This window comes from Carassius carassius, chromosome 16 (assembly GCF_963082965.1).
Source record: "Carassius carassius chromosome 16, fCarCar2.1, whole genome shotgun sequence".
NCBI classification, from domain to species: Eukaryota; Metazoa; Chordata; class Actinopteri; order Cypriniformes; family Cyprinidae; genus Carassius; species Carassius carassius.
Window position 1 is genome coordinate 10,062,135 of NC_081770.1, and position 13,514 is coordinate 10,075,648.

A 13,514-nucleotide genomic window follows, 5' to 3' on the forward strand; every position below is an offset into this window, starting at 1 on the left:
GGATCTTGTAGTTAAAATCTTCTCTACATCTGATGTTCCTGATGGGAGATTTAGAGACAGACTGAAGCTGGATCATCAGACTGGATCTCTGACCATCACAAACATCACAACTCAACACGCTGGACTCTATAAAGTAGAGACAGATGGAGTGAAATATTCATCAAAAACATTTAGTGTTTCTGTCTACGGTGAGTAGAACCACTGTTTGTCCTGATCTTCTCATATTCTCATTTTAGATTTACATAATCCACTGACACACTAAAAACTCACACTGCACTCAGAACTGAAAATAATTGTGTTGCTTTATTCAGATTTCTGTATATTCTCATGTTTTGCAGCTTGTCTGCCTCTTCCTAACATTACCAGAGACTGTTCATCATTATCTTCATCATCATCATCATCATCTTCATCATCACAGCAGAATTGTTCATTGTTGTGTTCAGTGGTGAATGTGGGTCATGTGACTCTCTCCTGGTACAAAGGAAACAGTTTATTGTCCAGCATCAGTGTGTCTGATCTCAGCATCAGTCTCTCTCTACCTCTGGAGGTGGAATATCAGGAGAACAACAGCTACAGCTGTGTGATCAACAATCCCATCACAAACCAGACCACACATCTGGACATCAGCAAACTCTGTCAACCATGTGAAGGTGTGTCAGCAGTTTATTCCCTGAGTTGATCTCTGTCTTCTGTTGTAGATTATACTCACATGAATGATTATTGTTACAGACTCTGTGTCTCTGATAGTGTTGGTCTCTGTTTCTGCTGCTGCTGGATCTCTGTTGATGTTAGCTGCAGTCGGGTTCTTCTTCATCTACAGAAGACACAGGAAAAGGGATCAAGAAGGCAAGTGTTACCTACTGCTTTTAAAAAGTATTATAACAAATGCTAATAAATATGTATTGATAATTATCATAATCAAAATTTAAATGCCAATTATTCTCATCAACTAATGTGCTTTTTTGCAATTTCTGTAGATGGAACTCATGAATGTCTAAATATATGTGACAATGAACACAGCTCTTTACTCATCTCAGTGTGTGTGTGTGTTTGTGTGGAACAGTTAAAATTAAAGTTGTTAATGCTTTTTTAAGAAGTTGCACTTCTAAATATTTAAATGCATACATTAATGTTTTCATTTCGATAGCCCTAATATTAACACCACATACTGTAAGTTATGAAGAAATGAATCCAGCTAAGATTGAGTTTAGTTGTTTTAATGTATCTGTTGGTGTTGCTCTTACTAAAACAGTCCAGACTTGTGAAGAAGAGATCACTTACGCTGACCCCACATTCCACAAAAGAACAGCACAGAAATCGGTGAGAGAATTTATTCATAATTATTCATAAACTGAGTCCGAATTTGATGTGACTGTTTTTTTTTTTTTACACACAAATACAGATACACTGTCCAGTTAGTTGTAAACAACATGCTTCATGTAGTCAATACAAAAAGATTGTGTTGCATTTTACAAATTTAAGTGGACGGAACCTGTTTGTTTTGAGCGGTGAACAGTGTATGTTTATTTTTAGAAGAAAAAGTCTCACAGGAAACTGAAGCCTTCATGAAATGAAAGTCACAATGCACGTTTCTTCTGGTTTGCATGACGGTCCAAAAGCAAATGCATCTCTGTCTGCTCAAAGGGTCACACTTTGTTCAGTCTTATACTTCTCACTCATCTCTTATTGTATGTGTGTTTTTTCACAGAATGTTAAAAAGGAAGATCATGTTGAGTATGCACCGATTGCCATGAGAAGATGATCAAACTTAAATCCTTCCCCAAGTACAAGAACTCTTAAATCTCCTTCAACAACCTCGGTTTCAGAGCTTTAGGATTAACAGCAGGATCATTCTGAAGCAATGTAATTAAAGATGGATTCGTGAAATGGTCTCCTCCAAAGTATTTGTTTTGTAGTACAAAGACTTTTAACTGTGGCCAGTAGGAGAATTCTCATGTTACTCTTAAAGACACAGTGTATGTTAATATCATTAAAAAAGAACTGCTAAACGTAGAGGCAGAACGCTCACCAAAAGCAGTGGATTCACATCTGTACAGATATGTGGTTTATCTGTTGGACAAACAGGTACTGCATGAGCTTGTATCTGCTAGATGTTAGCGTGTCAGTGTGGGAGTGTGTTTGAGGTGTCAGTGGTGTATGGTTCTTTTCTTTGTTTTTTCCATTCTGGCTCATATGAAACCATTTGACTTCTGCTTTAGAAAAAGGAGCTTCACTGCAAAAAATACCAAATCCGAGTTATATTTAGTTGCATTTTTATTTCCCATTGTTCTGCTTTTGCCAATGTCACTGCAATGTCTTTGTAGGCTTGTAGCATTAGACCAGAGTCATAATGATCACTCTATGATCTAAACTCCTTCTAGCAGATACTAAGATCCAATGATTAACACTATAATGACAAATTGTGGACAACAACAAAATGCTTTCATATAAGAGATGCAGTATTGGACATCACGCCATTCTTTTATCTATTTATTAGAAATAAGGTCTGTAGAGATGTAATGTCACACAGATCTAAAACACTGCTGTGGAATAGTTTCATACGAGGTGTGTGGGATGTCCCCAATGAGTTTTGATCATTTTCCATGAATGTGTCAGTTGTGTTGCTGTCCATGCAGTGTCAGAAAGCTCTTGGATTTCATTTAAAAAAATATAATAATTTGTGTTCAGAAGACTACAAATGTCTTACAGATTTGGAACAACTTGTGGCTGAGCAATTAATGACAGAAGTCTCATCGTTGGGTGAACTAAACCATTAAAAGTGTTCAAGACAAGCATGTGTACCCTACTTTACTAGAGCACCATCTAGTGCCATAACCAAGAATTCCCCTTTCCAGCCTTCACCCTCATTCAATATTAATACACGTGTGTTCATATTGCTAGGATTAAACTGATTAAGTTGTTGCTTGGGTCAAAGGTTGAATCCTGAAATGTTAATGGTGACAGTTTAATGTGTTTTTCTATAATATGTATTTCTATTTAATGACAAACACAGATTTCAATTACAAACTCAGTTAGTACAGTATATTTAATAGCATGTGTCATATGTGCAAACAAACATTCACATTAATTTCCAGTACAAAACAGTTGTTATATGGAAATATGTTGTTTACTTGGATAATACAAAAAATCTGATCTCGGAAGTTTGTACAATCAGAAGTCTACCATGTTGGGAGGTGTTGGCGCAGTGGATAAGTCACATGCCTTTGGTGTGAGAGACCCGGGTTCGAATCCACTGTGTAACCCCAATGTGTCTCTGAGCAAGACACTTAACCTCTAGTTGCTCCAGAGGCGTGCGACCTCGGACACACACACACACATACATATATATATATATATATATATAGCAATTGTAAGTTGCTTTGGATAAAAGCATCAGCTAAGTGTAAAATCATTTAATAACATTAGATGATGTTTATAACATGGGTCAAACATACTTGCTGTACGTTTTCCTTTCCTGGAATGAGGTGATAGAGAACGTGATTATTTCAATCACACAGTGATTATATTATAAAATAATAAAAGAACAAATACAACAGCCAAACATGTAAACATACCTGAAGAAGACTGACAAAACAAAACTTTATATTTACATTGATTCATTTAACTTGGCAGCAAAAAAAAAAAAAAATTCAACATGTTGAAAAAAAAATAGAATACTGTAATAATATACATATATAAAACATTTAATACAAGCCATCAAACATCAGAACTGTTTCAGAATAGAACCTCTTCTCTGTAGCTGATCTTTTTCTGCTCCTCTCTTACATTTCAAGTCACCCAAATATGAACTACTGCTACTGTGACGTCCCATTATCAGCAGTCATCAGTTAAACCCCATTCTGAGTGTAGTGCACCATTCCCCTGCAAGAGAACAAATGATCAGATTTGATGATTCAGCCACAATCACAAAAAACCTAGTGGAGGTAGCAGGTAACAATCACAAATTATAGATAATAAACAGATAAAAGAAACAAAAACATCATCTGATTATAGGTAGAATGAACATTAACATATTACTGTACATGACTTGCTTGCAGATACAACCTTTTTATGAAACAGAAACAAGTGCATTTCATAATATTTATGTAAATGTAGAATCCATTGGAAATTAATGCAATAATCTGATTGCATAAAGCTTTTAATCATGGCTGATCACACCATAAATTAATCTAGAGATCCAAAAATGTCATAATATTTTTGACAATAACATGATATGACAAATACATTTAAAAGAGACTTCCACCATATTCTTTTAACAGTATTATTTTTTTAATATTGGTGTTTCTAAGTAATAATATCTGAATGAAACTACACACACACAGAAATCTCAGACAGACAGACTTATAATTGTGATTTTTGTAGATCTCACAGAAATCAATACGTAAATTCAGGGTTTTGTTTGCAGACAGAAAGAGTATCTTACCTCATTGTAACTGTGCAGCCTGATGATGCCTGTTTCAACAACAACAAATTACATTAAGCATATAGTACTTCGATTAATTGGAACAAATCTAATCTTGTCAAATCAGTTGTATGTAATGCTTGCCATTACGTCCTTGTGTAGACTTCCTGTGACGATAGTAAACCACAGCAGCAACTGCTGCAGCCATAAACAACAGAACAACAATAACAACAATAACAGCAAATACTCCTCCTTTAGCAGCTGAAGACACTCCTGAATCTGGAACGGATAAAGACACACAATCATTATTTCTAGAGACTGACTAATAATCAACTTTAGCAATGCCTTTGACTGATATTTACACTCGTCTATCTAGGTCACCAGTATGATATTGATTTATTTCATAAATCTGGTTGATTTCTGAGGAACAGCAGGTAAAACAGCAACAAGAGACAGCAGCATTTACAGGACAACTGACTAATATTATGCATTTCTGTCATTACTAACAATAGACTTGTAAAATTCATAAAGTAATACAACTCAATGTGATAAGCATTGATAAGGGAAGGTGATAAAAGATGATCTCGGTTATATTTTAAAACTGAACCAAAACTAACTCTTTCTAAGAGCCCACAATGAAATCTTTCACTAGGTTGATTATCATATGTCAAACTGTTTTCTAAAACCGCAAAGGAATGTGCATGGAGTGACTAATGATACTCACCAGTGACAATTACACTGAAGCTCCTTATGATACTGATTCTTTTGCGGTTCATCTGTAGTTTATATTCTCCAGAGTCTGTGGTGCTGGTGTTTGTGATGGTCAGAGATCCAGTCTGATGATCCAGCTTCAGTCTGTTTCTGAATCGTCCATCAGGAGCTTCACACTGACCATCTGTACAGGTTTTATTGGGATCTCCAGTGATTTCAGCGATGAGAGTATCATTGAAATACCATGTCATCAAATAATTCAGGTTTATAACTTCACCAGGATCTAAAGTAACAGATTCTCCCTTCTTCACTGACTTTCTCTTCATTTTATCTTGTTCAGCTGCAGGAACATCTGAAACACAAACCAACATCTGCTGAAGGACTCTTCTGAGGGGAAAACGCTTCATAACATGAGTGAACTGTGGAATCCTCTTTACTTTATCTAGAAACCAACATTTATCCACAATTAATGTAGCATTATTTTTTATCAAATCCTCTGCACTTTGGATTCCTGATAGGGCTGGGCGATATATCGAATATTAGCGATACTATCGGAATAATTTTGACGACGATGTACAATTTGAATATATCGGGAATATCGAATATTTCAAATTCAAGCATACTTTCCCAAAAGAACGCGCCGAATGCTCAAAAAAGGAACCTGTAACTGCTCTACGCCCCTCTACTACGAGAGCTGTAATGATAGCGGTTGCCAGATAACAAGAGTTTAAATCTCCCAATCAGAGCTCCACTGTTACAAGGATACATTTTCCTCCCGGTGTTTGCTTATTTTAAGCAATCTGGCAACCATGCGCACGTGCTCACTCCTCATTGCGGAAGAGCCGCCGACGATAATCTGAAAACACTAACAAGCTGGAATTGAGCGATCTAATGAAAGCGTCGTTCAGCCGGTCTGTGTTCTGTCGTGAGATCTCAACTGTATTGTTTGCGTTTGTGATCGCAAAATAAATGCACTTACTCGACCGCTGATGTTTGAATAGAGAAACATAGGCTATGGCCATTTGGAATTACTATTGGGGAATTTCACTGATATGTTTACCAGTTTCCATAATATAGACAGAGAGAATGCAAAAGTCTTTGGTATTCATTTATATATATTTATATATAAGAAATAGCTATGTGCTTCAGCAACTAGCTCCCCATCTAAGAGGGTTTTTAGTGTCAGTAGGAACATAGTTTCATGCCACAGAGATTCTCTTAAAACCACAGACAGTTGACAGACTTGTGTTCTTAGCTTAAAAACTTGTTAAATTAAAATAAAATACTTATCCCAGTTGCATAGTTTAAATTGTGAATTGCATAAACTAAAAAGTTGACAGAATGCACTTTCTGTAACTGTTACTTAATTTGCACTGCTTCAGTTACATATAGGCCTACATGTATTCATTAATAAAAAGCAAGTGATCTCTTGGTCTAGATTTTTTAACTGCTTAAATTAGCTGTTTAATCTAAATGTTTTTTTTTTTTTTTTTAATGGGCAAAAGAAAATCATGTTTTATTTTTTATTATTTAAATGCAAACATATCGAGATATATATCGAATATCGCAAAAAAATTGACAATAGAGATATCTTTTTTTTTTTGTATATCGCCCAGCCCTAATTCCTGATGAACTAAAAATAATATGAGTACCAGTTAGTTTTGAGTACTAGTTTTACTTGATCTTAGTCCTGTGTTCGACACCATAGATCATGACATAGACAGATTACAAAACTACAACCTGTCTGATTGCTACCACTTTGTTTATTTAAATGGGGAGTCATGTCATTTATCACCAGTAAAATATGGAGTGCCACAAGGATCCGTCCTAGGTCCCCTTCTATTTTCAATATAAATGTTGCCCCTTGGTAATATTATTAGAAAATACGGAATTAGCTTCCACTGTTATGCTGATGAGACTCAACTATATATCTCAACGAGACCAGATGAAACTTCTCAATTATCTAAGCTAACAGAGTGTGTTAAAAATGTACAAGATTGGATGACCAATAATTTTCTCCTATTAAATTCAGATAAGACAGAGATATTAATTATTGGAACAAAAAAATACTACACAGAATCTTGTAGATTACAATTTGCAACTAGACGGATGTACTGTTACTTCATCTGAAGTCAAAAATCTGGGTGTTATATTAGACAACAACTTGTCTTTTGAAAATCATATTTCCCATGTCACAAAAACTGCATTCTTCCATCTTAGAAACATTGCCAAGCTACGAAACATGTTATCTGTTTCTGATGCAGAAAAGCTAGTTCATGCTTTCATGACCTCTAGACTGGACTATTGTAATGCACTTCTAGGTGCTTGTCCTGCATCTTCAATACACAAGCTACAGGTAGTCCAAAATGCAGCAGCTAGAGTCCTTACCAGGTCAAGCAAATATGATCATATTAACCCAATTTTACAGTCTCTGCACTGGCTACCTATTAAGTTCCGTATCAGTTACAAATTATCATTACTTGCCTATAAGGCCCTAAATGGTTTAGCTCCTGCATACCTAACTAGCCTTCTACCACGCTACAATCCATCATGCTCCCTAAGGTCACAAAACACTGGACTTTTGGTAGTTCCTAGGATAGCAAAGTCCACTAAAGGAGGTAGAGCTTTTTCACATTTGGCTCCCAAACTCTGGAATAGCCTTCCTGATAATGTTCGGGGTTCAGACACACTCTCTCTGTTTAAATCTAGATTAAAAACACAACTCTTTGGCCAAGCATTCACATAATGCATCTCATAATTTTGGACTGCAGTTATATCTGATTAAATGCGCATTCTTATTATTTAGTTTGGGTTAAACTAATTAATTACGCTAATTATTTGTTTCTCTGTTTTGCCACGTGGTAAATAGGATTTACACAAGTTCCAGTCTGGATCCAGAACACCTGAGAAGAGATGATGCTGACCCTCAGAGGACCCCAGATGATGCTAACCCAGAGACAACATACAGAACTACCACATTTTGCTACAAGTTTTGCAAAATTGCTGTTAATAGTGTTAGTCATCAGTTTGGTAACTTGGTAACGACATTATGAAATTTCTGCCGTATGCACAAACTAAATATTGTAATTTTCTGAGCAATGTAATTTTCTGTAAAGTTGCATTGCAATGATTGTATCGTAAAAAGCGCTATACAAATAAACTTTTTGAATTTAATTGTTTTTTTTTTACAACCCGAATTCCGGAAAAGTTGGGACGTTTTTTAAATTTTAATAAAATGAAAACTAAAAGACTTTCAAATCACATGAGCCAATATTTTATTCACAATAGAACATAGATAACATAGCAAATGTTTAAACTGAGAAAGTTTACAATTTTATGCACAAAATGAGCTCATTTCTATTTTGATTTCTGCTACAGGTCTCAAAATAGTTGGGACGGGGCATGTTTACCATGGTGTAGCATCTCCTTTTCTTTTCAAAACAGTTTGAAGACGTCTGGGCATTGAGGCTATGAGTTGCTGGAGTTTTGCTGTTGGAATTTGGTCCCATTCTTGCCTTATATAGATTTCCAGCTGCTGAAGAGTTCGTGGTCGTCTTTGACGTATTTTTCGTTTAATGATGCGCCAAATGTTCTCTATAGGTGAAAGATCTGGACTGCAGGCAGGCCAGGTTAGCACCCGGACTCTTCTACGACGAAGCCATGCTGTTGTTATAGCTGCAGTATGTGGTTTTGCATTGTCCTGCTGAAATAAACAAGGCCTTCCCTGAAATAGACGTTGTTTGGAGGGAAGCATATGTTGCTCTAAAACCTTTATATACCTTTCAGCATTCACAGAGCCTTCCAAAACATGCAAGCTGCCCTTACTGTATGCACTTATGCACCCCCATACCATCAGAGATGCTGGCTTTTGAACTGAACGCTGATAACATGCTGGAAGGTCTCCCTCCTCTTTATCCCGGAGGACACGGCGTCCGTGATTTCCAACAAGAATGTCAAATTTGGACTCGTCTGACCATAAAACACTATTCCACTTTGAAATAGTCCATTTTAAATGAGCCTTGGCCCACAGGACACGACGGCGCTTCTGGACCATGTTCACATATGGCTTCCTTTTTGCATGATAGAGCTTTAGTTGGCATCTGCTGATGGCACGGCGGATTGTGTTTACCGACAGTGGTTTCTGAAAGTATTCCTGGGCCCATTTAGTAATGTCATTGACACAATCATGCCGATGAGTGATGCAGTGTCGTCTGAGAGCCCGAAGACCACGGGCATCCAATAAAGGTCTCCGGCCTTGTCCCTTAAGCACAGAGATTTCTCCAGTTTCTCTGAATCTTTTGATGATGTTATGCACTGTAGATGGTGAGATTTGCAAAGCCTTTGCAATTTGACGTTGAGGAACATTGTTTTTAAAGTTTTCCACAATTTTTTTACGCAGTCTTTCACAGATTGGAGAGCCTCTGCCCATCTTTACTTCTGAGAGACTCTGCTTCTCTAAGACAAAGCTTTTATAGCTAATCATGTTACAGACCTGATATCAATTAACTTAATTAATCACTAGATGTTCTCCCAGCTGAATCTTTTCAAAACTGCTTGCTTTTTTAGCCATTTATTGCCCCCGTGCCAACTTTTTTGAGACCTGTAGCAGGCATTAAATTTTAAATGAGCTAATTAAGTGGATAAAAGTGTAAAATTTCTCAGTTTAAACATTTGCTACGTTATCTATGTTCTATTGTGAATAAAATATTGGCTCATGTGATTTGAAATTCCTTTAGTTTTCATTTTATTAAAATTTAAAAAACGTCCCAACTTTTCCGGAATTCGGGTTGTAAATTGTTAAATTGTTTTAAATTGTTTTTTAATTGTTATTTAAAGAGTGTACACGCTGCTTTTTAAACACAGGGACGCACAGCAGCACACAAACATGACAAATATAAAAAAATAAAGGATTGCAATGCATAAGAATTTTTAGTAGGCTAATTATATATATATATATATAAACAAATGCCTACATGTCATAATGGATAGTCATCGCATCAGAATAGGCTGTCTATTTGCTCGCACACGAGCAGCTCTGCTTCATCTCGGAGACTCGTTCCGTCTTTGCGCTTGCCAAATTCTGCCGTGTAAATAGCAAATCCATCATTTCACGAGTGCAACTGCCACTTAAAGGTAATGGAAGATGAGACTCTGATTGGTTTATTGCACGTTGCGCCCAAAAAACACCCATTACTCATTAAGAGAATAGGGACAATCCGTTTAGACCATGCACCTGCGCCACGCGCTTTACACTTTGCATTTAGATCCTTAAAATAGGGCCCAATGACTCACCATATACAGCAACAAAGAAGATCTTTTCAGTGATGGTGTCGCTGCTGATGATACGTAGACGATAAAGTCCTGAAGCCGGGTCTCTGGTGTTCATGATGGTCAGAGATCCAGTCTGATGATCCAGCTTCAGTCTGTCTCTCAATCTCTCAGCACCTTCATTACACTGAACATCTGTACAGCTATTACTGAGATCTCCAGTGATTTGAGCGATGCGAGTGTCATAATAATACCATCTAATCTTTTCTTGTTGGTCTGTTTTAACATCAGTGTGTAGAGTGACTGAATCTCCCTCCATCACAAACACTGACTCTTCTTCTGTATCAGTACTGAAAAAACCTGAAGAATGAATGAACAGTTATTATAAGCCAAACAAAATTGCCAAAATTTTTTAAATGCTTAACTTTGAAAGTTTGTGAGTTGACCCCCCCCCCCCCTCCAAGAAAAAGGAATGTCATTGTCAGTCTCTGTCCCATGTTCACGAGAGTACAATATGCAGGTTTACATTTCCAAACATTCATTTTGACATTAATTCTAATAATCCAGTGACATTTGTGTTTGCACAAGGAGTCTGACAACAGCCAGTGCTCCACACTGTGCTCAGACTTATTACAATTAACTGATATTTCCTACTGACACATTACAGCAAAAGATAGAAATAGTGTGATGTACTTGATTTGAAAAGCAATGACTCACCATGAACAGTAACAAAGAAGATCTTTTCAAGGTCTCTGCTGTTTTTCGTGATCTTTAGTTTATAAACTCCAGTGTCTTTGGGTCTGGTGTCTTTGATGGTCAGAGATCCATTTTTATAATCCAGTATCAGTCTGCTTCTGAATCTCCCATCACACTGAACATCTGTACAGATCTTACTCTGACCTCCAGTGATTTCAGCAAGTTTAATGTCATTAAAATACCAGGAAATCTTTTCCTGTTGGACTGTTGTAACATCAGTGTATAGAGTGACTGATTCTCCCTCATTCACTGACACTGACACTCCATCTGTATAAACACCAGACACACCTGAAGACGACATTAATATTTATTATAAGTTACATAAAATTATCTAGGAAAGTGGTGTAAAAATGAAACATTGAACCAGTGGCTCAGTGTTAGAGCATTGCGTTAGCAGCACAAAAGGTCATGGGTTCAATTCCCAAAGATCACACAAACTGGTGATAAAAATGTACAGTCTAAGTGCACTGTAAGCTGCTTTTGTCTGCTGAATGCATAAATGTAAATGTAAACAAACAGCAGAAGAATATCAGTGATAGAAACATGAGTCTCATGGATGATCTCAGATAATGAACATCATATAACCAAAATCATAATTCACATACAGTTCTACTGATATGTCTAAATAACCCATGTAGAATATGCAACATGTTAAAAGGGATATTTTTTCTTATATATAATAGTACTTCCCTGAATCATCTACTTCAAATAACAAGTGTTTACATGTAGACCACAAAACAATATTCTTATAAAAGTTCACATAACCTTGAGATTCTGAGTCTTATTTTGTGATAAACATTGTATGAGCCTTATACCTAATCTAAACGCAAAACACATGCTATTGTCAGCAGTCTAATGTCTTTTTGCGTCATTTAGCCTGAGGGTGGCGCTCTTAATATTGATTCGCAGGCTTTAAGCACACATGAAATACTAGAATTGCCTTAATATTAGTGATGGGAAGTTCGGATCATTTTACTGACTCGGACCTTTGAGTCTCATTCAGCGAAATGAACGAATCTTTTTTTCCAAGTCATTTCGTTCATTTTAGCAAAATGTAATTAAAACGTTACGTGTTACTTCTTCAACACATCTAATACTTACGCAAACGCTGATCACACTGCAAACAATACAAAACTATAAAGCTATAATAAACGGATTAATTAATTGTTTACCTGATTCTTCAGTCTGTGATTAGCACTGCACCTCACCTCTTATCTGACAAGTCTTCGGGTTTGAGTTAACCAATGCAGTCTGAGCCGGAAAGAGAACTGATTAGTTCATCTCATGAGTCTTTCGGGTTTTCTTAATCACGTGACAGACCTATAAGCTATTATTACTATAATTTTTTTTCTTTATGACTTTAAGTGTACTGCCTTAATGTTTTAATGTTTGTATCATTTAAAAATGTTAATAATAATAATAAATAGACTGTATAATAGGCTTTAACCTATCGTTCATTCTTTTGTCAGTTGACGTGACAGCATTGGATAGAGAAATTAATTTAAATGCTTTCTTACAAACGCGTGCATAGTCATAATTATTATCATCATCGTCATTATTATAATTATTATTTACTCTTACAGTAACTGCTTTTCTGGTCTCAAATTGTATCGTTTTACTTCTTACAGTTTATAAATGGTACTTCATTTGGAACAATCAAGACATTTTATATAACAGAAAATCTTTTTTTAATAATTGTTTGAGAAAATTTCTTTGGTTGTTTCCCAGTTAACTTGGAAGGTCTTATTTTAAAATATGAAGAATTCTTATGTAAATATAATTTTCCAGTAACTCTCAAAGAATTTTCCATTGTCATGGACGCAATTCCTAAAGGAGCTGTTCTGCTTTTATGGGACTCATTAGATCATCCAGCACTTTATCTTTATCTTTAGACCCATTTGAAATCCCAGTGAAAACTATGCTTTTTGTCACATCCTTCATCACGTAACTATAAGATTAGATTGCTTTTTCAAAAGGAGCTGTGTTTGTGTTTGATATATGTGTTTGATCATATTGATTGGAAAAAAGTATGGACTCTGTCTTCAGATTCAGAATACATAACTAACAAGGTTAGAGAAATCTCATTCAAATTATTACACAGAAAATGTTTAAAGCAGACATAGACACAAGCTGTTCTTTTTTTTTTTTGATCTTTTGGGATTGTCCTCACACACAGCTATTTTGGATTGAATTCTAATGTTATCCATCGCAGTGTGCTCCAGGGTTTCTCTCTGCTTTTTGAGGATGTACTTTTTGGCTTCTTTAATATTCAAAAAGACAAAATTAATGAATATTTTATTATTAAACTATGACTTCTTGCAAAATGTCATATTCACCACAGTAAATTCACTCATCA

General features: G+C 35.9%; 2 protein-coding genes across 2 annotated transcripts in view; one reads left to right on the top strand and one right to left on the bottom strand.

Moving 5' to 3' along the window:
• LOC132159255 (SLAM family member 5-like) overlaps positions 1 to 1,987 on the top strand; it is a 151,750-nt gene extending 149,763 nt beyond the window's left edge. Inside the window, exons 4-5 of the mRNA XM_059568792.1 lie at positions 730 to 1,320; positions 1,709 to 1,987. Coding sequence (XP_059424775.1) covers positions 730 to 929 — 200 coding nt within the window. The 3' untranslated portion in view covers positions 930 to 1,320; positions 1,709 to 1,987. The remainder of the gene's footprint in view (positions 1 to 729; positions 1,321 to 1,708) is intronic.
• The window catches only part of LOC132160265 (carcinoembryonic antigen-related cell adhesion molecule 3-like), a 387,492-nt gene that overhangs the window by 370,949 nt on the left and 3,029 nt on the right, over positions 1 to 13,514 (bottom strand). Inside the window, exons 2-3 of the mRNA XM_059570008.1 lie at positions 11,120 to 11,446; positions 10,427 to 10,762 (exon numbers count right to left, since the gene is read on the bottom strand). Of these exons, the coding sequence (XP_059425991.1) occupies positions 10,427 to 10,762; positions 11,120 to 11,446 (663 nt within the window). The remainder of the gene's footprint in view (positions 1 to 10,426; positions 10,763 to 11,119; positions 11,447 to 13,514) is intronic.